Here is a 24,023-nt window from a genome sequence, read left to right on the forward strand (position 1 = left end):
CCTCTTTGATTTCATTACTGACTTATTGGTTTTTTAGTAGCATGTTGTTTAGTCTCTACATGTTTTTTCTTTTCCCATTTTTTCTTTTGTAGTTGATTTCTAGTTTAATACCATGTAGTTGGAAAAAATGATTGCTATAATTTCTATCCTCTTAAATTTGTTAAGGCTTGTTTTGTGGCCTAGTATGTGATCTATCCTAAAGACTGTGGCATGTGCACTTGAAAAGAATGTTTTCTGCTGATTTTGAATGCAATGTCCAGTAAGCCCAACTGGTCTATTGTGTCATTTAAGACTACTGTTGCCTGATTTTCTGTCTGGATGATCTGTCCATTGATGTCAGAGGGTATTAAGGTCCCCTACTATTATTATTTTTTTCATTATTAACAGTGATTTTTTTTTTTTACAAAGAATTATTTTTATTTAGCTGTTTGGAAAACCACTAACATTTTTCACTTTAGAAAGCATTAAATAATAAACAAGATGTTATACAGTACTTTGGATAACTTCTTCTATCAGTGTAGTGCAATGTCTTATTGGCATCTAAAAGTGAAATTCTCTATTATTTCCCCTTTCATTTCCAGTTGTGCAGTTATATAACTAAAAAGGAAATGAATCATTAAAAATGGATCTAAAGTGATATTTTCTGGCCTCTACTCAAAGGCTTACTGATTTATATTCCCCCTCCAGCTCTGCCTCCACCAAGTTAAATGATGAAAGATGTTCTATTGTATCTATTGTTCCAAAAACAATACCATTTTGTGGGACTTGGGAGATTCCAATTGGTAAGAGAATCTTACACCATTAGGTGAAGGAAAGGTCCTGGCATGGCACTCTTCTCTTGTAGCCAAGTTAAGTTATCACATACATTGCAGAGAGAAGGCACCAGATTAAAATCTCTCTTAACTTCGTTCTTTGCTATGCTCTCTTTAAAAATCTGAAATATCATCCATTAAGCAAGTAAAAGGGTTATAGCTTTACCAAAAAAAAAAAAAAAAAAACCCACATCACCACATTAGGACATTATTGAGATACTAAAATACCTGCCCATCATACTCTTTTGGAATAAACAGGTTTTTAAATTTTTTTCTTTTTTTGTTTTTGTTTTTATTTGCTTGTTTTAATACTGCTGGGTTTGTCATAAAGGGAGAGACTTTTCATGAGCTCAACATTTGGTAGCTTCCCCCCTTTTGATTCCTTTCTATTAGGAGACCAAGAGGGAAATATAAGGTCTAAATTAGACTTTAGCCTACTCCGAGTTACTTAGTTCTGGAAATTTTCATTACATAGTAATAGGATCAAAACATCTTTGCGGAGGTTCTGTAATCTGTCACTCTAACTTGAGGTAAGGACATCTTTAACCATCTTGAATAGAAAAAATGTTATTCAATTTTTTAAAAGCCTCAAAATTTCACACCTTTTTTTTAGTATTCTAATTTAACAATTGCCCCTGCCAGGAAAGGATTCTTATTTAACAACTGCCCCTGCCAGGAAATGCTCCCTCACATTCCAGTCTAAGCATGTTTCCTCTTGTTCTATTCTTAGTGTATATGGAGAAGAGCTGGTCACCATCCTCTCAGTACCAACCCCTCATATACTTGAAATCCAGCAATTGTTGCCCCTTGGTCTTCTCTTCTCCACCTGAATAATTCCAGTTCCTTTTAACTTCTCATCATACATCTTTTTTTTTTTTTACCAACTCTTTAATTATCTTTGTGATTCCTGCCAAAAACAGCAGAAAATATTTTGATTACTTAACCAGAAATAAAGAAAAGCCTCAGTAATAAGTTGCCTTTTTTAAAAGTTATGTATATATATTTTTAATCTAAAGGTAAACTTTGCAGGTAGGAAATGTGTCCCCTACTACTATTTTATTACTGTTAATTTCTCCTTTTATGTCTGTTAGTATTTGCTTTATATTTTTAGGTGCTCCTGTATTAGGTGTGTATATGTAAATGAGTGTAATATCCTCTTCTTGTATTGATTCCTTTACCATTAGATAATGCCTTTTTGTTATTGTTGTTATAGATTTTGTTTTAAAATCTATTTTGTCTGATATGCATCTTGTTACCCCTGCTCTCTTGTTTAGTTTGCATGAAATATCTTTTTCCACCCCCTCACTTTTAGTCTGTATGCCTTTATCCTGGAAGTGAATCTCTAATAGGCAGCATATTGAAGGGTCTTGATTTTTATCCAAACAGCTACCCTGTGTCTTTTGATTGGAGCTTTTAGTCCATTGACATTTAAAATAATTCTTGATAGGTATGTACTTATTGCCACTTTATCACTTATTTTCAGTTGTTTTTGTAGTTGTTCTCTGTTCATTTTGTTTGTTTCTACCATGTGGTTTGATGATTTTCTTTAGAAGTATTCTTGGGTTCCTTTTGGCGAGGGGTTGTATGTCTATTTTAGGTTTTGATTTGTGGTTACCGTGGGGTTCATATATGTTGATCCATAATTATGTCTACTCATTTTAAACTGGTAGTCATTTAAGTTCTAACACATTCTGAAAGTTCTACATTTTTTCTTCCCTCCCCTTTGTGTTTTTGATGTTATATTTTACATCTTCATGCTTATTCCTTAACTGTTTATTGTAGTTATAGTTGTTTTTACAATTTTTGTCCTTTAATCTTCATACTGGCTTATATAGGTAATCTTCAGTCTTTACTATATATAGCTGCATTTCCTATAGATTCTTACTTCTTTTGCATTTAGAGAAGACCCTTCAACATTTCTTTTAGGATAGGTTTAGTATTGATGAATTCTTTCAGTTTTTGCTTGTCTGAGAAGTTATTTATCTCTCCTTTTATTCTAAATGATAATCTTGCTAGGTAGAGTATCCTAGGTTGCAGAGTTTTCCCTTTCAGCACTTGATATATCATGCTGCTTCCTTCTGCAAAGTTTCTACAGAGAAATCAGCTGATAGCCTCATAGGGATTACCTTGTATATGACTCTTTTTCTCTTGCTACCTTTAGAATTCTTTACCTTTTGCTGTTTTAATTATCATATGTCTTGGTGTGGGTTTATTTGGGTTCATCTTGTTTGGGACTCTCTGTATTTCCTGTACCTAGATAGATGTTTCCTTCTTCAAGTTTGGGAAGCTGTCAACCATAATCCCTTCAGATACATTTTCAATCCACTTCTCTCTCTTCTCCTTCTGGAACCCTTATGATGTGAATGTTGGCACATTTAATGTTATCCCAGAGATCTGGCATACTGCTTTTGTTTTTATTCATTTGCCTTCCTGCTGTTCTGATTGGGTGATTTCTATTATCCTATCTTCCAGATCATTTATATGTTCTTCTGTATCACTTAGTCTTCTAATGTGTTTATCTCAGATATTGAACTATTTTTGATTGTCTTTTTTTATATTTTCTAGTTCCTTGTTAAAATGATCAGTCTTTAGATCAATCCTTTTCCCTAATTCAGTTAACATTTTATTACCAGTGTTTTGAATTCCTTACCTAGTAAATTACTTATGATACATTATTTATTTTTTGCAGGGATTTTCTCTTGCTCTTTCAATTGAGAGTAGTTCCTCTGCCTTTTTAACTTACTCAGCTTTCTCTGCCTCTGTGAATTTAGGTGAAACAGTTAACCTGCTGTGGTCTTGAGGGGCTGTTCTTACATGCGAGAGCTGGATTTTATGAGGACATCAGTCATGTCTTTCCTCAGTGCATGCTGGCAGCCCTCATCTTGGTAGCCGGTGTGGCTGGAGATGGAGGAGATACAGCCTGCACAGGGTGTGAGGCAGGGCTTCCTTCTGCTCATAGCCATCACTGCCCTGGCACGGCTGGGTTCTGCTCCCAAATTTCTGGAGCAGAAGACCTCAGGGCTGACTCTGTTCCTTCTAAGTGGGTGTTTTCCCTTCTCCCCACATTAGAACCTTTGCCCCAAAGGAGAGGAATGCAGAAGCAATAGGATTCATGTGCTTACAGAGATCCAGTGTTCTGCCTGTGCAGGAATCTGTGCCAAGTCCTAACCACTGGACCACCTGGGAATCCCCTAGATGTATTTTTAACATGTTTGTTGGGGGAGGCGAGCTTTACATCTTCCTACTCCACCATCTTAATCTCTCTCAAGCCAGATTCTTCTAGTTTTCCCCACTTAAGAGCTGTTTTGAGAATTCTAATTTGGCAGTTTTTCTTTTAGCACTTGAAGAGTTAGCTTTCCAGCCTAAATGCTGCTCTTTCCAAGATAATAATCCAACCCCACTTCCTCACTCTCTCAGCTTTTAATATTTGCCCTTTGTCTTTGTCTGTTTTCCAATTTCATCATAATGAACTTATACATAGATGTCTTTCTTTTTAATCTATTCTGCTAGGAATTTGCTGGCCATCTTTTCTCTTTGGACTGCTAGTATGTATCAGTTCTGGAAAAATCCAAGCCATTATCTCTTGAATATTGTCTCTACCTCATTTCATCTCTTCTTTCCTCTGAAATTCCAATCAAATAGATGCTTCTACTGGTTTCCTTTTGAGGACAGAGTCATTATTACTTTTACCTGAGGATACCTCCAAATGTTGAGAAATGACCCAGGATTGAATGATGAGCCCTCAAAAAAATGTCTGTTGAGTAAATTTAAACACTCCTCCTAAGTATAATTGATCACAAGATTTGCCCAGTCAAAAATAAGATGACATCAGAAAGAATATGTTTTACCTATCTCAATTAGGGAGAGCTAGAAGAATTTAGCCTTATTGAAGTCCTGTAGCCCTCAACAACAGCCTTCAGTCGTAAACACTGAAGATGTGTATCCAACCTCTGATTGCTGATTTTTCTTGGTAGAAGAAGCCACCTTTTCCTGCCTTTTATCTCATTTCCTAAGAAGTCAGTGAAATCCTAATGGGTCATCCGGGTGGTTGTTTTGAGAATTTGATTTCTCCAGGCCATTCGTATTAAGAACATAGTCTGAATGACAAGATGACTCCCCGCCTCAGTGAACTTTATTCCACTAGTTAAGCAAGTCTTTCAGTTCTTCCAAGGGCTGTGCACTGGCCTATAAAAAAGAGGCTGAGAAGTCAGCCTGGCCTCCCAGGAACACTTCTGAGGTTCACAGCTGAGTAATCCGGGGCACTGACCTAACTCAATGGAGCTTTTAGGAAGTGAAAAGATAAAACCCACTCTCAATGACAGATTTGGGGGTAATTATTCTTCTTTTCTGAATATTTGCAGCTTGCGAGTTGGAAGCTTGGCAGAGCAGTAAAGTCTTTCTTAGACGTCCTAAGTTTTCCTTAAGACTTTATAAATATCTAGAAAATGCAGACATCTGTATTTCAAAAGCAAACATCCTCTTCGACCCCAATTTTCTAGTAGGTATTGTGTGTTTTCTGCTTGGTTTGGCTGCAGGGTTGTTTACTTGCTGGAGTTTAGAAGATGTTACATCTTTGTCTTTCTCTATATGAGCTGGGGGATCAGCTAATGGAAGCAGTTATCTGGTAACTGAAGGTGCACTAAAGCAGGTAACTCCAACATAATATCATCTGTTATGTTGCTTCTAATCCATTTCTCTCCTCCTTTTTTTTTTAAGAGTTTAGAGCAACAAACACAGTCAACCAATTTAAAAGTGTGCACAAGGATGATCAGAGATCATCCAAAAGAGATGTCGAATTTGGCACTGACGAAAAGGTTGCTGAGAGCAGCAATTTTGCACCATCTCCTGACGGAATGGAGAGAAGAGACAAAGCTGAGACAGCCAGGTATGTTGCCTTGTGGGCAATCTGGTTCCTCCCCACCCCAGGTGCTCCAATGCTGTGCCTTTGCAGGTTGCCCTTTGACATTGAAAGGGGCTTCTCAGAGAAACCTCATTCGGCGGCCATTGCTATTGTAAATGGCCCCAACTACTCACTGTGTAAAATGGTACTGGTTTGGTGGTGATCTTAAAGTGAAATTATAAATCCATGACTTGGCCAAAACACTCCTGTGGATTAGGAGAGGTGAAGGCAAGATTCCATTTATACCCCAAAGTAAAGAAGAAGTACTTATCCCTGGCTCTCTAATCCAAAGCTTCCCAGGTGTGTTGCCCACTCCCTGCCACTTAGTGGTCCACGTGGGTGCTGATGCTGAGAAAAGGGATAAGTGGGGAAGTAGCTTTTAGGATGAACAGGATTAGTGTTCTAAATCCTGATTTGTCACTGGCTGGGTGACCTTGGGCAAGTAACTTACTTCTCAGCCTCAGTTTCTTCAACTGTCAAACAAGGAATAATAGGTAATATTCATTTTTGTTTAGTGGGTGCCTAAAACCATGCTGAGCATTTGTGAGACATTTAATCAAAATATAGGGAAGGTGCTATTATTGACCTCCTTTTACAGATGAGGACATTGAGACTTTAAACCACTCAGGTCATTTGCCTAATGTTACATTGATGGCTGTAGCCAGGATTTGAACGTGGATCTCTGTGTCCCCAGCCCTAGTCACTGGGTTGTAATAGTGGGTTCAATGATCGCCCTGACCCCTCTCGACTCTAAAGTCTTAGAATTTTATGATTTAACTCAAAAACGAAGAAGGGAAGAAAAAGAGAAGGCAAGTTCAGGTAGAAGGCTTCTACCCAGAGGATTGGCTGGGCAAGGTTAGCTTTTCTTGGTCTTTGATTCTCTCTCGGGAGACGCAGAAGTTTGGATGGATGAGGAGATAGCAAGAGCCCAAGCGTGAGAAGGTTCTACTGACCATCCAGGCTTTGCAGCAATGAGCACTACCCTCCCAGGCTGTACCTTCCCATGAGATCTTGGCCGTGGGTTCACTGTGGAGGGCAGGCACCCCATCAGTATGGCTTCTGAGGACCCACTGAGACTGGCTCTAAATAAGTAAAAGGCAGCTCCTATCCCATCCCCAACACAAATGAAGATGGTTTTACCTTGAAACTAATGATCAAAGGGTATACACCTAATTTTGTATTCATAGCTTTATATTCTTTTTCTCAAAAAACTCCCCTATTCTTGCAAATTACATAGGCTTCAGGTATGGCAAAACTACCCTTGTTCTGACATATTTTTGTTCCCTAGAATGCAAGTAATTTAAGTAGATTGAAGTAGGGCTCCTTGGCTTTAAAAATATGGACATGTTTTAAAGAAATGTTGATTTCAAGTCATTTTTCAAGACTCTTCAATAGCTTCCAGAAATAAAGTTCAGAAAAATCATCCATTGGCTATGTAGTTTTTAACAAACTGTGGTAGGCACTACAGAAGATTTTTGTACTCCTTAAAAAAATGACACTAGCATTTTTTCCAGAAAATAGTTGATACCTATGAAGCTCTTATTTAGGGCTGATCCATGGTCAGTGAGTTTGTTGATAATAGGATTGGTTAGGAGGAATATAGCCTCAAGTACAAAATGTTCTTCTTCGAAAGAAAATATTAAAATTAGCCCTTTTGTTTTTATCTTTAAATTAGCAATTATTAACATAAGTGCCCAGGCAGAAGGCAAGGGGTTTTTCTTCAAAAATTATCTTTCCTCCCGAGAAAGATTTTAACTTGTGCTTAACTTTGTGTAAAGTCTCCCATAATTATTAGTGTTCTCTCCATTATTTTATTATGAAAAACAAAGTCCTCTTTAGATAACACACGTGAACTTGAAAAAAATCTCAATCATTGTTAGTTCTAGGGAAAAGAAAGAGGCAAAACAGATTTAAGGGAGGGTGGGGGGGACTCGAGGTGGGGGAGTCAAAGAAGGGAGGGAATACGGGGATATGTGTATAAAAACAGATGATTGAACCTGGTGTACCCCCAAAAAACAAAAAAAAATAAATAAATAAAGAGTAAACCCCCGCCCCCCAAAAAAACCAGATTTAATCACAATACTACGGTAGATAATCACACATTTGGAAGGGCTAGTTATCTTTGTAAACAATTTAAGGATCAATTTGAAAACTTTACAGGAAGTGTTTAAATTATGGATGATACAAATATATATTGTTGACATACATATTTATATTAGTATATAAATATATATTGATTTTTTTTAAAAAAGAAATTATCCTAATACTAAGTGAAAGGATACTTGGATCTTGGGGTAAAATTTTCAAAGACAACATTATATGCAGATGCAAAAAAGGTATATTTATCTAACACTCAGAAGGGAGTGGAAATTATGTGCTCTGGAAAACTTACAGATGACTTGAAATCATGAAGACACTGAGATAAAACTGTATAGATAAAACTGTTCCCTGAATTGTGAAAAAGGTGATTTCTAAATTAACACATCTAATGGTTTAAATGTGCATATGAAATGTACTTCCTAAATGTTACAGATCAATACTTGACTATTTCACCTACAACCATAAAAGTTTATATACTCTAATTGTTAAAAACAAATGCATGAAAACCTTTTTTGGTCTTTCTTGCTGAAAAAAAATGGCAATCACTTTATATTTGAATACATTCTCTTTATAATTAATGAAAATTTCCATTAAAACACACCTATTTTCAGTTCAGACAGGTTAATTGATTGACCTTATCATTAAATATATTTGAATTTTCTTCCTAGGAATAAAAATGTTGTGAACTGCTTATACCACAATCGTGATGCACTCTTTAGGCTGGTCTGTTTTCCCTGGGCAGGAGGCAACTCCTATCATTTTGCCAAATGGGGCCAAAATATTTCCAGTTTGGTGGAAGGTATGTGAACTTTCATCACCATCTAAGTAATTTACAAGGTCAGATGATGTGCACATATAGGAACTCAAAGCACAATAAAACTTTTCCTTACTGGTGAATAACTAATAGGCATTCAAGATTGCTCTTTAATAAGGTGAGTTTTACATTTCTAGAGTAAGAAATTCTGTTACCTCCTGTTTCCTAATTAAATGTGTTTTATACTACTTGATATTGTCCAACAGGGCACTCAGACTCTGTTGAGCTTTTTTTAGGCTCCTTTGCTCTCTGTGCTTCAGTTTCCGTTTATTGCCGTCTGCCTGGGAACTTTCTTGTTGGTGGGTTGTGGACTTGAATTTTTTTCACAGCAGCACGAAACTGAATTAAATACCATTTTTCTTTTAAGTATAATTTTCTGATTATATTTTCTTAATCCCTTGATGTGCGAAGTTTAAGACTAAGTCAAATGTCTTGAGGGACAAAAGACTGTACCTCTTGTCTGACATTGTGGCATCTAATTCCTGGCTGACTTTGCAGCACTGTCTTCCAATTCTTCTCTCTCTAGCCCTGTGGGGATGCAAAGAGCTCTGCTGGCTTCTTGGCCTCTTAAAAGCAGGCCTGAGCCTGCCGTCTAGAACTTGACACCTCTGTGAGTAACTGACACATCTCCACAGGCGGAAAAAGGCTGGAGGAATGGCACTTCACTTCTCCAGTTTTCCTCTCTCCAGGGAGGTCCTTGTTGCCGTCAGCAGCTCAGTGATGGCTTCAGACAGATTGTGTGTGTGTGTATTTTTTTCAGCTTATCTACCTGTTCAATGAGAGGGTTTTTCTGCTGCAAGATACTTCTTTAAAAAATTATTGGATTACACTTGATTTATTGTACAATGCTGTGTTAGTTTCAGGTGTACAGCAAAGTGAATCAGTTATACATATACATATATCCACCCTTTTTTTTTTTTAGACTCTTCTCCCATATAGGCCATTACAGAGTATTGAGCAGAGTTCCCTGGGCTATACAGTAGGTTCTTATTAGTTATCTATTATATATATAGTAGTGTGTATATGTCTGTCCCAATCTCCCAGTTCATCCCTTAGCCCCTCCCCCTTATCCCCTGGTAACCATAAGTTTGTTTTCTACATCCATGACTCTACTTCTGTTTTGTAAGTTCATTTGTACCCTTTTTTTAGATTCCACATGTAAGCTATATCATATGATATTTGTCTTTCTGTGTCTGACTTACTTCACTCAGTATGACAATCTCTAGGTCCTAGGCCTATCCATGTTGCTGCAAATGGCATTATTTTGGGTTTTCTGTTTGTTTGTTTTATGGCTGAGTAATATTCTTTTAAAAAAAATTCTTATTGTAGTATAGTTGATTTACAATGCTATGCAAGAGACTTTTTTTAAAAATTTATTTATTTATTGGCTGCATTGGGTCTTCATTGCTGCACACAGGCTTTCTCTAGTTGTGGCTAGAGAGGGCTACTTTTGTTGTGGTGCATGAGCTTCTCATTGCAGTGGCCTCTCTTACTGCAGAGCACGGGCTCTAGGCACGAGGGCTTCACTAGTTGTGGCTCGAAGGCTCAGTAGTTGTGGCTCACGGGCTCTAGAGCACAGGCTTAGTAGTTGTGGCACGTGGGCTTAGTTGTTCTGCGGCATGTAGGATCTTCTGGGACCAGGGATTGAACCCGTGTTCCCTGCATTGGCAGGCGGATTCTTAACCACTGTGCCACCAGGGAAGTCCCTATGCAGGCTACTTCTTAACAACCAGAACTGGAAAGCTGGTTTAATGGGGTAATCTAACAAACAATCGTGTATCAACTACTACCTGCCTTTTCAATATTACTATTTTGAAATATTTGCTTCAGATTTTATTTTTACTTTTGACTAAGATCTCCATTCATTTAAAAAAAAATACAGCTATTTTAAAAAGTAGTTTTAGATTTATGGAAAAGTTGCAAACGTTCTCATCTACCCCTCACCCACTTTCCTCAATTGTCAAAATCTTTCAATACACAGTTTCATGTGTTATTTTATTTCAGGGAAGTTTGCATGGATTATAATTTCACATATTAGTTCTTTTCCAGTGTTTTAGTTTGTTTACCTTTCTTTTTTGTCTGTTTATTTTTTGTTGTTTACCTTTCTTGAGAGTCTCCATTTATTCCTACGTTGGAACTCTTCCTGCCTCTTACAATTATCGTCTTTTTTGGGGACCTTTTCCTTCTCTGTTTGCTTATTCCTAGCTTTCCTATTCCTGTCTTCTGTATCCATTTAAATACTTTGCATCTAGTGTCTCACAGACAACTTTCAGTCATTTTTGAAATAATTTTTGTCCTCTTATTCAATTTCTTTCCAGTATTCTGTCAGCTCTTTCTGCAATTGTTTGTTTCTGTTCAGGATTTTAAATTTGTGAGTTACAGTGTTCTTTCATATCTGCAATTTCTCATCTGAATTTAATTCATGTTGGAGTGTTGTATTGTTTTCTTTGCTTTGTGAGTTTTTTAAAAAAGCATGTTCATTAGCTGAAAAAATTTGAGTCCTATCTTATTTGTTCTGGGTGTTATGTTTATTTCTGTTCATGAAGTGTGTTGGATTTTCCTGACCCACGAAAACAGGTCATTCCATGGCAGAGGGAGTGGGGGATGGGGGGCAGAGGTGGGAGCAGGAGCCCAAGGTGATGAGTTGCTTACTCTGATTACTAGTTCAAGAGTGCCCTCTTCTGTCGCTACAGTGAAGTGCAGTTTAAAAATAAATGACACTTTGTAGAGTTGTGGATTCCACATTCTTGATTCTTTGATCCTACCTTGTAACTGTAGGGCTCTTATCTTCAGCCCCTTCCTTCTTTATTCTTGCCATCAGGCCTCCAAGAAATGTTTCTCCCTTTCCAAGATGCCTTTCTCACCCACGGAAATGTTGCCCTTCCCAACACTACCCCTCCCTGCTCCCTCATGCTTTCCAAGCCCCTTCCTCTCCACTTTGCAGTCATCAGTACTCTGCCATGGAGGTCTCGGAATAATCCATTCGCTGGAAGAAAAGAGCCCTGTTACCAATGTATAAAAATATTTTTACAAATTATTGGAAGTAGTTTCACACAAGGTTTTCTTAATCAATGGCTGACAGTTTAATAGACATTTCACGTATTTTTCTAACTTTATATAAATGTACCGTATTGTAAATATGCCTCTGAAAATTACTTTTTTTATCCTCTAATTTTCTGAGATTCATTACATAGATATGTGGATCTCTACTTTGTTGATCTTTGACTAGTGTCTAGTATTCTATAACACAACTTATACATCTATTCTTCTCTTTATAGGTATTAAGGTCTTTTTCATTTTTTTGCTATTAGTACTCATTTCTGTGAGCAGTCTCATATGCAGTCGACCTTTAAACAATGCAGGGGTTAGGGACGCTGACCCTCTGCAGTCAAAATTCACATATAACTAGTGGTTGGCCCTCTGTTTTCATGGTTCAGCATCTATGAATTCAACCAACCATGATTCCTGTGGTACCAAAGTATTTACTACTACTACTTACTATTGAAAACAATCTGCAGATGAATGGATCCTCACAGTTCAAACTCTTGTTCAAGGGGCAACTGTTCTTGCATGTGTGGGTAAGAGAGTCTACACCTAGGGGTGGCATTTCTGGGCCGTGGAATAGGAACGTCTCCTACTATAGGAGATACTGTCAAACTTTTCTCCAAAGGAGCTGAAATGATTTACACTGTCAAAGCAGCACATGAAAATTCTTATCGCTCTATATCCTTGACAATATTGCTATTGCCAAGGTTTTTTTAATTTTTTGCCCATCTGTGTATGAAATTATTCTGATTTTGTTCTATTTTTTCCAGTTTTATGGAGATGTAATTGACATGTAATATTGTATAAGTGTAAGCTGAACCACATAATTTGACATATGTATATATTGTGAAATGACCACCACAATAAGTTTAGTTAACATCCATCACCTCATATAGTTTCAACTTTTTTTCCTGGAATAACTTTAACTTTCAAATGTACAATACAGTTGTGTTAACTACAGTCACCGTGCTGTACATTATATCCCCAGAATGTATTCATAGTAATCAAAATAGTATGCTATTGGCATAAAAATAGACACTTAGGCAAATGCAATAGAATTGAAAGCCCAGAGATAAACCCCCAAATACACAGTCTGCTAATGTTTGACAAGAGCAATAAGAATACTCAGTGGAGAAAAGACAGTCTCTTCAATAAATGCTGCAGGCAAAGTTGGATATTTACAAGCAAAAGAATGAAACGAGGCACCTCTTACCACTCACAAAAATTAACTCAAAATGAATGAACGACTTAAACCTTAAAGGTAAGATGTGAAACCATAAAACTCCTAGAAGGAAACAAAGTAAAATCTCCTTGACTTAATCTTGGTGATGATTTTTCAGACATGACACCTAAAACACAAACACAAAAGTAAAATAAACAAGTGGGATGATGCTAAACTAAAAAGCTTCAGCACAGCAAAAGAATCAAGAAAATGAAAAGGCAACCTACCAAATGGGAGAAAATATTTGTGAATCACCCATCTAAGAAAGGGCTAATACTTAAAATATTTAAGGAACTCATACAACTCAATACCAAAAACCAAACAGTCTGATTTTAAGATTGAATAGACAAAGGAATTGAATAGACATTCTCCCAAAGATGACTTACAAATGGCCAATAGGTACACGAAAAGGTGCTCAACATCACTAATCATCAGGGAAATGCAAATCAGAACCTCACACCTGTTAAAACGAATATTACCAAAATGACAAGAGATAACAAGTATTGATGAGGATGTGGAGAAATGGGAACCCCTGTGCACTGTTGGTGGGGATGTAAATTGGTGAAGCCACTGTGGCAAACAGTATGGAGGTTCCTCAAAAAATTAAAAACAGAACTACCATATGATCTAGCAATCCCACTTCTGGGTATATATCCAAAGGAAACAAAATTGGTATCTCGAAGAGATATCCATACGCCCTATGTTCATTACAGCAATACTTACAATAGCCAAGACATGAAAACAATCTACTTATCCATCTATAGATCAATGATATAGAAAATGTGATATCTAGATAGATATATAATGAAACATTGCTCAGCCATAAAAAAGGAAACCCTGGCATTTGCAACATCATGGATGGACTGTGAGGGTATTATGCTAAGTGAAATAAGTCAGACAGAGAAAGACAAATACTGTATGGTATCACTTACATGTGGAATCTAAAAACACAAATTCAGAGGACAGAAGTGGGTGGGGGAAATGGGTGAAGGTGATCAAAAGGTACAACTTCCAGTTATAAGATAAAGAAATTACTCTGATTTTCAATGGAATAACCCTTGTTACAGATGAGGCTGGGCATTTTTCATATATGTATCGCTATTTATGTTTTCTTTCCTATGAGTTTCTCGGTAATACCTCATGCCTACTTTTCCATTTGATTCTCTATTTTTTTATTGACATGTAGAAATTCTTTACATATTCTTGACCCGGAGTTTTTTAGGTTTGGTGGGTTAAAATGCCTTTTCCAGTCTGTGCCACCTTCTTCTTTACGTGTTGTCTTTTGATTCACGGAAGTTTTAAATTTTAATATAGTCAAGTTTATCACTCTTAAAGTTTGTACTTCTTATGGCTTACTTTAAACAGTATACTCTAACCCTCAGTCACAAAGTTATTTGCTGATGTTTTCTTCTATCAATTCTTCAGTATTTTGTCATATTTAAGTTAGAATTGACTTTCATATATGGCTGGCGTAGGGCCTTGGTATTTAATTTTATTTATTCCACGTGAATCACCAGTTATTCAGAGAGCTACACTTTCCCCACTGATTTTAAATGTCAATACAGTTATAAACTGAGTTTCCACATATATGCGGTCTACTTCTAAGCTCTCTATTCTGTTCCATTGGTCTATCTGCCTTTCTCACAAATTTAAGGCACTCCAACGCCTTGTCTCTCTTGGCCACCTTTGAAACCTGCTATTTTATTTTCCTGATACAAGCAATAGACAGCCATTCTGTTAGCACAGCCTCATGACTGGAATTTTCAGTCCCTCTTTTTTTTTCTAGGTATTCCATTTACCTTATTGTGAGCAAAACTCAGCACACGTGTGACTCATCTAGCATTTCTAAATGTTTTATAGTTGGAGGGTATTTCTCAGATATTTAGTCTGCTGTAGTTTGTGTTCTTTTTAGTCAGTAAATTCCAAAACTTTTCTCTCCTTACATTTGACCATTATTATTCACGTCTTTGAAACTGTTCTCATCATATTAACATAAGCCTTTTCACAGCATCACAGCATCCCTCTCGCCATCTGCATGCATTAACTGTCTTCCTCAATCTCCAGTGCATGCCATAAGGCTTGCTGGGAGAGAAAGTCAGCTTCAAGAGCCTTTTCCAAAGGACATCTACCAGGTGGTTGATGAAGTCGTCTGCGCTCTGCTGCCGGTCCTCCAGGGTGAAAATTTTGCATTTTTTGGCCACAGGTATTTAACCTCTGTTTTGAAAGATATTTGGGGGAGTTTCTTCCATCACAAATCCATGGTTAATGTTGTCATGTGTTGTGGGACACATGCCTTTGTTTTGGTTATACTGCTTCATCACTGCTTGAAAGAATAATTGGTTCAATATGGTTACAGCTGTTCTCAAATGAGAAAGTCAGACTGAAAGAAGCTGGGTGGTAGGGACCAAAAAGACAGAAATGCCAGGTGGTGAGATCAACTGAAATCTTTAAGTTAAGGAGTGGGTAAATCCTAGGCTCCTCTTGGTATCTTCTCTTTTGGAAACAGTCCCAGCATGTTGGGTAATGCTGACCAGCCACCGCTCCTACAACTGGCCTGTCTGTGTAGTCCTCGTCCCTTTTTTCCTTTTAGGCAAAAAAAAATCAAGACATAAAATCAAGACTCAAGCAGCAACTTATATTCCATTTATTTAAAAAAATGTGTTTTTTTTGGCACACGGGCTTAGTTGCTCTGCAGCACGTGGGATCTTCCTGGAGCTGGTATCAAACCCATGACCTCTGCATTGGCAGGCGGATTCTTAACCACTGCGCCACCTAGGAAGCCCTGTTTTTTAAAATTTGAAAAGGATACAAATAGTATGTGTTTCTTAAGCTAAGTTATAGAATTTTAAGGTTAGGTCATGAATTCTGGAGTTCTGTCTGCCCCTTACTCAGTTCCACCTTGGGCAATTCCTTAGGCTTCTGAATTAAGTATCCTCCTCTGTAAAGCTGGGATAATAATGGGTCCCGTTTGTGAGGATGAAATGAATGACAACCATAAATTACTTGGTATTATGGTAAGAACGCAACACATTTTGGCTACTATATTACATATATATCAATATTTATAGATACAATCAAGCAAAAAAAAAGAAAAAGTATGCATTATCCTAGATAATCCTTCAGAATTTTGATGTGATTCCACTGTATTTCTGCATGATGAGATCCTATTTTCTATTTTTTCCTGATTTTTCTCTCCACTTACTATTGCCATGGAGATCTTTTACCACTGAAGATTACATTGTTTCATGACTTTATCGATACCCTTTTGTGGAGAGAGAAGTATTTTCTGTTATAAAAACACTTCAATGAAAACTTTTGTAGAAAATTTAGTATACATCTCATAAATTTCTTAAGGACACATCTCCAGAATTTAGGTTAATGACATGCACAGTGATAAAGCTCTTGATATGTATCTTCAAATTATTGCACTCCATCAGCAATGAACATGGGACTGAATTTCCCTTTTTTCTTTTTGGCTGTGTTGTGTCTTTGTTGCTGCGCACGGGCTTTCTCTAGTTGTGGAGAGTGGGGGCTTCTCTTTGCAACGGCTTCTCTTTTGCAGAGAACGGACTCTAGGCGCACAAGCTTCAGTAGTTGTGGCACACGGGCTCTAGATCACAGGCTCAGTAGTTGTGGCGCTGTGGTGCTTTCTCTAGTTGTGGAGAGCGGGGGCTTCTCATTGCAGTGGCTTCTCTTGTTGCGGAGCACAGGCTCTAGGCATGTGGGCTCAGTAGTTGCAGCACACGGGCTCAGTAGTCATGGCGCATGGGCTTAGTTGCTCCTCTGCATGTGGGATCTTCCCGGACCAGGGCTTGAACCCATGTCCCCTGCATTGGCAGGCGGATTCTTAACCACTGCATCACCAGGGAAGTCCCCTGAGTTTCCCTTTTTTCCTCCTCCAAAGATATTTACAAAAAATTATCTCTGGCAATATTGTCTACAAAATATAATGTCTACAGCAGTCCATAAACTTTTTGGTCCCAGCACTGCTTTAATACTTCTAAAAAGCATTGACAATCTATGTGTGATTTATCTGTCAATATTTACCATATTAGAAATTAAAACTATGAAACTTTAAAGATACTTAACATTAATAAATCCCTTATATGCTGACATAAAAAATATATATTTTATGTAAAAGACTATATTTTCAAAAAAAACCATAGTGAGAAGAGTGGCACTGTTTCACATTTTGGCATATGTTTAATGTCTGGCTTATTAGAAAGCAGCTAGATTCTCCCTTCTGCTTCTGCCTTCCAACTGTGGCAATACCCCATGTCATACATGGAGTATGGAAAACTCAACTATGCTCTCACGAAAAAATGAGAATTGTAAAGGCAAATGATATTTTAATATTATCCTAAAAATAGTTTTAACCTCATAGGCCACCTCAAAAGCCTCATAGGTCATCTGCAAATGTCTCAGGAATGCCTAGGAGTCCCCAGACTATAGTTTGAGAACTGCTCATATGTATTATTAAAGACATAGTGATATATATTTTTCAGAGAGAAAAGGAAATTTAAAATAATTTCAAGACATTGTGGAAATCAGTACCAAATCTTAGTCTGAGTTATCGAGGATGTCTTGAAACACTTCTCGTGCTGCTATAAATCACTGAAAGTATACCTTTTACAAATAACTTATTACTCAACTAACGTATGCTTTTCTTTGGGCTATTTCATGACCATGGCTTGTGTTTATGATACCTGTTCTTGTGGACTTCCGATGGATTATCGTGAGGTTTTGTTTTGTTTTACAGGTGAGCACATGGCTTTTATTTGTTCATTTACAATGACTTGATAAGTACAGGCCATCTGTGCTACCTCTACAGGGCCTGTGCAGTTGGAGAAGACAGGCTGAGCACCAGAAAGCCTGACAATCTCTATAGTCACAAAATTCTGCTTTTTTTCCTCCATCAATCCATCCTTTCTTTCATCCAACCATCCATACATTCATTGTTCTCAGGATGTATCTGTTGAGTACCTCTCCTCTACTTCAGGCATTGTATATTACGAGTTTTGTTGAAGTTGTTATCGTGTCTTTCTTCCCCCAATATAGTTTGGGATCTTATCTTGCCTTTATGACTGCACTACACTTAAAAGAAAAATGTAAGCTAGAACCGGTGCATTTATTCGTGTCAGGTGTAAATCCTCCTCATGTAAGTAATTTCATTTTCCTTAGGGAGGGTGGTAGAAAGGAGGGAGATGGGAGGGAAAATCGAGTCATTATTTTCCTATCTGGTGAATTGTGATCCAGCATAGGGGCACGATGATTAATGAAAGATACTATTGGGTAATGAAACACACGCAAATCTCTTTCAGTATCCTCTTCTCTCCTTTCCTCTGAAATGCACTTTAACTGTTTCCTCTGAAATGCACTTTAACAGGGCCTGCACTAGCCCTAGCATCTCCAAGCTAATATTGATGCTAAGTGTATTTTCTTTCATTCTGAGTCAGCTGAGAACTTAACTTTCAGCAAACTAACTGGATCAGAGAATTCTTGAAATCATCAAAAGGGAGAGTGGGTAACTTCTGATGTCTGAACAGGTGCGTTACATGAAATAGCAGACTAATATCGTCAATGTTTTAAGTCAAAGGCCCGATATTGTATTCCCGAAGAAAGTTTGTCAGAAGAACAAATTACCAGTCAACTAAAGAAACCTGGAGGCACTCCCAAGGATTTTTTCGAAGACGACACATGTTTACAATTTCCCAGACTGTTGGCAGATGTTTACCTTGGTAGTAATTACATGTAGGTAATTGAGACAAGTTTCCTTTTTTAATACATAATTATCTATGGAAGATGCAGACAGGCTGTTCTCTGGGGCTGCCTATTCAAGAAGGCAGTTTGACTTCCTTTCTTTTGAGGCCCACTTGTGATATTTTTGCTGTCTTAGAATGGAGCCTGGGCCTGGAAATTACATCAATCAGGGATGAATAGAGCATCTCTTTCTTTCTTTTTTTTTTTTTTTTATAAACTTTTACCTTTAAATATATTTAGTCAAAGGGTGAGCTGTGTCTAAAATTTTTTTTTGAGCATTTTTTCTTTAAAAAAAAATACAGTTCAACATGTATGCTTTGTCACATAACAAATATTTGTTGAATAAATTACTAATGCCAAAGGATTTTCATCTTCTTAGGGGGTCAGCAGAAGGGGATCCCTACTTATTAAGTGTGGAGGTGACCCAGCACAGGGGAGGGGTTTGCTTTTGGGGGAATTTTGTTCCAGAACTCATTTGGCTCCATGGCACCTGACCGTTCCTGTGTCCCCTGAGATGTCTCATTGACCCTTGAGTCTTCTAATAGAACTGAAGTCCCAACATTTCAGATGCTGGCCCCGATAATCTGAACCTACAAATGGTTCTTCCTATTCTAACTTCCCCACAGCAGGTCCTGTGGAGCCAGCATCCAGCCCTTAGTCACCATTATATGCTGTCATGCATTTCTTCTACTTTGCCTTTCTTCTACTTTGTCTCCTCTGTGGAGGAGCCAGATGCTTGGGCCTGTGTTTATTTCTGTCACAAATCCTGGAACTGGGCCTAGGGTCACCATGGGCAGTGCCTGTGACTAGAAGTTTACACAAATAGCTTAACAAAAAAAAGTGGAGCAGACTGGAAGCACCTTGAGAACAGAGACAACTCCGTGCACCTGTCACCCTAATGCCCACCTCTACTCTATCACTAGGTCCACCATCTGCCTCCCAGCTGCCCCGATTCTGTCCACCTCTCTCCATTTCTACCCCATCTGAGCAAATGTGGTCCTCACAGGGCTGAGCTTTCTGCGGTCCTGGCTCAGCACAGAGTCAGAATCCAATAAATACCAGTCCGACATCCCCGCCCCTCCATCCTCTGCCCCGCCCCGCAGAGTGGAAAAGTAATCCAAATCACTGTGGACATTCAGTGAAATAATAACATAGGCAAAAGCTGCTTTTTAATAATTAAGCCTTGCACAAACATGCTGTCTGTACAATCTGCTTCCCAGGACCCAAACCCTTGGCTTAGTAGCTGTGAGATTCGGAGCAAGGGTCTCATCTGTCAGAGGAAGGCATGATGAGAGTGATTCTCTCCAGGTGTGTTGCTAAGGATTGCATGAGGTCGTGTTTAGGAAACGGTGTGGCACATAACAAACCTCATGTGATTTTTAAAAACCAAACACAACAAAACAATTCACTACCCAAGGCTCTTGGGACTGGTAAATTAACATTTGTTAAGAAGAAACCTGAGTGTTGGAAAGGGAGCAGAGGTTCAACAACAGACCCCAAGAGAAATTGAAATAAAGAAGTTCATGACTCACAGGTCCTGGAGGATGCCCATGGCTCAGCTGGAGGGGCCACGCGGGGAGGTCAAGGCGGGCTGCAGGCAGACAGGTGGCAGGACCTGAAGGACATGCCCCTATTAGGGGGTGTTTTATGCATGGGTGGAGGGCTTTGGGTTCCCAGGCTATAGGCCAAACTGGTCAATTCAAACCCCAAAGAGTGGGTTTTGGTAAACTTCTCTGGAGAGTTATCCAAGAGGCACATGAGGGAAGGATCTGAGAGGCCAAAAGAAACCTATCACAAAAGCTGCTAGGAGGGCCATATCAGGAACTTGCATTTTTTTTTTTTTTTTTTGGCTGAGCTGCACGGCTTGTGGGATCTTAGTTCCCCAACCAGGGATCAAACCCAGGCCCTCAGCACTGAGAGCGCAGGGTCCTAACCACTGGACCACCAGGGAAGTCCCAGGAACTCACCCTTACTTGTGACCCTACATGTGCTCCCAGGAAGGGGTAGTGTCAGTGGCTCCCAAAGGCCTCTTGGCAACACAGTGTGGATGCCAAGGCAGCAGTATTATAAAGTAGTTTAGCTAAACTCTCAAGAGCTCTCAAAAGAAACCTCCCCCAAGCCAAAAATAAAAGAGAAATCACTCACAGGGATATTCCACTCAGAGGATACAAAAAAACCCCAAAACTTATTCTCACCCTCTCTGCAGAGAATCGGATCGCCGTAGCTGCTCACAGCTCTCCGCGTCCTCTCTCCAAATCCCGAACGTCGCCCCCAAGGCTGCTCACTGGGCTCTTCTCTTCGTGCTCCTGCTCCTTCCCCTTGCTCAGTCTGCTCTCTCTCCACCTCTCCGTAGCGCTCCGCTTTTTCCAGTAGAAAGGAAATCAGGCCTGAGGATGTCTCTCAGCCCTTTTCCATCACCCACCCCCCAGGCTCGGAGCCTGATGGCCAAAATGAAAATCTGTGACAGGTGGGAAAGCGCTGCTGGCTCCCACCTCCCTTGAGCTGTCCTCCTGTCCTGCCGAATGTGCTGTTCTCTTCTCCTTCAGGGCACCCTAGCTACACACGTCAGGCTGTTTGATACAGGCCCAAAGCGCTCAGGTTTCTTTTTTAACTTTTTTTTTTCTTTTCGTTTCAGTTTGGATAATTTCTATTAACCATCTTCAGGTTCACTGATTCTTTCCTCAGCTGTGTCAAGTCTCCTGATGAGCGTGTCAAAGGAATGCCTCATTGCCGTTGCTACGGCTTTCTAGAATTCCTTTTGGACTCTTCCTCACAGTCCTCACCTCTCATGAACTTCTCTGTCTGTTAATGCATGTCCACTTTTTCCATGGAATCCTTTGACAACTCAGGCATAGGTTCTGTAAAGCCCGGGTCTGATAGGTCCAACATGTGGGTCTTCTCTGAGTCTGATTCTTCGGATTGCTTTGCCTCTTGACAATGGAGTTATTTTTTGCTTTCTTGTGTGTCTGATAGTTTGTGCTGAAAGCTAGATATCATGCATGAAACTGACAAATATTTTTCACGCCTGGATTGGGACCCATCTTCTCTTCTGTCAGGCCATTCATGTGGGAGTTGGGTCAAGTCAGACTGGAGATGAGCTGGGTCTGGGTCTTGCTGTTACTGGGCTTACTTCAGGACAACACTGCTCCCAAGTTCCTGTGTGCTGACTGTGGCGACTGGGCTGCTGGAGAACTCTTCTGTCTTCCCGGGCCTCACAGAACAGTCCCTCCCCAGGCTCTCCCTGCGGGGAGAGACAGACAGCTGTTGCTTGGCACCCTATGTGTGACGCTAGCCTCTGTGGGGACATGGGGAGTTCTGGCACAGCCTAGCCAGGCTTGAGCTTCCATCTTAGGCAGGTCCTCTGTGCCTGGGTCTTGTGGGTGGGTCTCGGGGGGACGTGCCCTGTCCCTCCCCAGGAGTACAAGGCTTTTTCTTGGTTTTCGTATAGAATTGTGGCCCTGGGGACTTCCCTGGTGGTCTAGTGGTTAAGACTCCACTTCCCAGGGAGACCCTGCTTGATGCCACCTCACCCCCACCTGTCAAGGGTTCACAGATCACCCTGAACTTGGTGACACACTGCTCCAGTCATCCGATGCTTTCATTAATGTCTGTCTCGCAGCTAGTCTCTAAGCTGCAGGAGGAAAGGGACTGTGCTTATTTTTATTATTGTTATTTTTGGCTGCATTGGGTCTTTGTTGCTGCTTGCAGGCTTCCTCTAATTGAGACGAACGGGGGGCTACCCTGTTGCGGCACGTGGGCTTCTCATTGCCGTGGCTTCTCTTGTTGTAGAGCACAGGCTCTAGGCTCGTGGGCTTCAGTAGTTGCAGCATGCAGGCTCAGTAGTCGTGGCACACGAGCTTAGTTGCTCCTCGACATGTGCGATCTTCCCGGACCAGAGCCCGAACCCGCGTCCCTTGCATTGGCAGGCGGGTTCTTAACCACTGCGCCACCAGGGAGGTCCCAGGACTGTGCTTATTTACCTAAGTGTCCCTAAGGACTAACGCAGCACCCAGCATCTCCCTTGGTCAATGTTTCCTGCTGTCCTGATTAAACTGAAAATTGGTGGAGCCAATTCAGGGGCCCTGCTCCCATAAATCTTTCTCTGTTTTACACATAGCAACCCTCTGCTGGATGGAGGGCTGGGGAATGACAGTTAAAGATACCATATAAGCAGCCTCACCCTGAGTTGGACTGGGTACCCAGGTGCCATCCTGCCACTGGCATTGTTCTAGAAGCCAGATGATCTTGGAAAATAGCCTGGACCACAGTGATTCTCGGACAGGTGCTGACAGGTAGAAGAACTATGGGTAAAAAAATGTTTGTGTTGCTGTAAATAGCAAAAGGAAAAGAAATGAGGACACACCATGTTTGATTTAAATGAAGTTGTTAACAGGAAAAGATTCTGGGGGTGTCTGTTATGAAAAGTTACCAACTGGCTCTTCTATGTTTGCAGCTTTGATACACCCTCTGAGGTTCCTCTTTCTTGTGACTTAACATGCTTTACTGGATCTGATGATATACCAGAGGATTTTAAAGGTGAAATTATTTTGATGGTTTGAGGTATTTTATTGACGTATGTGATGATTTTCAGCTAATGTCAACTAGCAGTTACACGGAGTAGAAAATTGGCCCGAGTTTTATTTAGTGTAAATGGAGAGATGTTGGTTGTGTTTAAAACGAGAGAAGGCAGGTAATACCGCTGTATACTGATAGGTCCCTGAGAAATTAAAAATACAGGATGTATAGAACATGAGACCTTGGAAGTAACTCTACCACTAGTATCAGCTCTTAGAAAAGTAATATCTGGAAGGAAATCTGATGTTGGTGGTGTCCTTTGTTACTAAATATAACATAACCCTGTTTCTTTTTAGCCTGGGGAGATGTAACCAGTGGAAGCTGTGATACTCACGTGCTTCCAGGAAACCACTTTTATCTTATGGAACCTTCCAATGAGATCTTCATCAAAAATTACATAACCAAGACTCTAGAAGCATCAATGATTCACTACATTTAGATATTTCCCCTATCCATCTTAAAATAGCCCACGTGATTACCTGATACTCTTCTCCAGTTTTCTGACTAGCGTCTGCTTCAGAGATTGGGAAATGATACATTGCTACTGTCAGGGTGACTTGTTATCTACAAATGTCTTTCCCCACAGAGCACTTAAGGATATCCAGGGGATGAAAGACAAATGAGTCAAGAATACTTCTGGGAGGGTCTTTCTTCTTCATATTAGAATCCCATTTGAGTCTAATCTGTGGAAGCTTCTGTCAATGAAGTTCCTGCTTGGTTGATGATGCATTTCTTCCCTTCAGTTATTGTGACAGCGAAAGTGATAGACAGGGGAAGTACTTGAAATGAAATGAC

At 39.5% G+C, this 24,023-nt stretch overlaps 1 protein-coding gene across 1 annotated transcript; it reads left to right on the forward strand.

Moving 5' to 3' along the window:
* The first annotated feature begins 5,257 nt into the window (after positions 1-5,257).
* Positions 5,258-23,667, forward strand: OLAH (oleoyl-ACP hydrolase). Its single transcript, XM_057732603.1, has 7 exons — positions 5,258-5,285; positions 8,477-8,611; positions 14,958-15,096; positions 17,952-18,051; positions 18,484-18,644; positions 23,107-23,189; positions 23,525-23,667. The coding sequence occupies exons 1-7, from the start codon at positions 5,258-5,260 to the stop codon at positions 23,665-23,667; spliced, it is 789 nt and encodes a 262-aa protein (XP_057588586.1).
* Positions 23,668-24,023: the final 356 nt, after the last annotated feature.

Source organism: Hippopotamus amphibius, chromosome 4, assembly GCF_030028045.1.
Source record: "Hippopotamus amphibius kiboko isolate mHipAmp2 chromosome 4, mHipAmp2.hap2, whole genome shotgun sequence".
In the NCBI taxonomy this organism is placed as follows: domain Eukaryota; kingdom Metazoa; phylum Chordata; class Mammalia; order Artiodactyla; family Hippopotamidae; genus Hippopotamus; species Hippopotamus amphibius.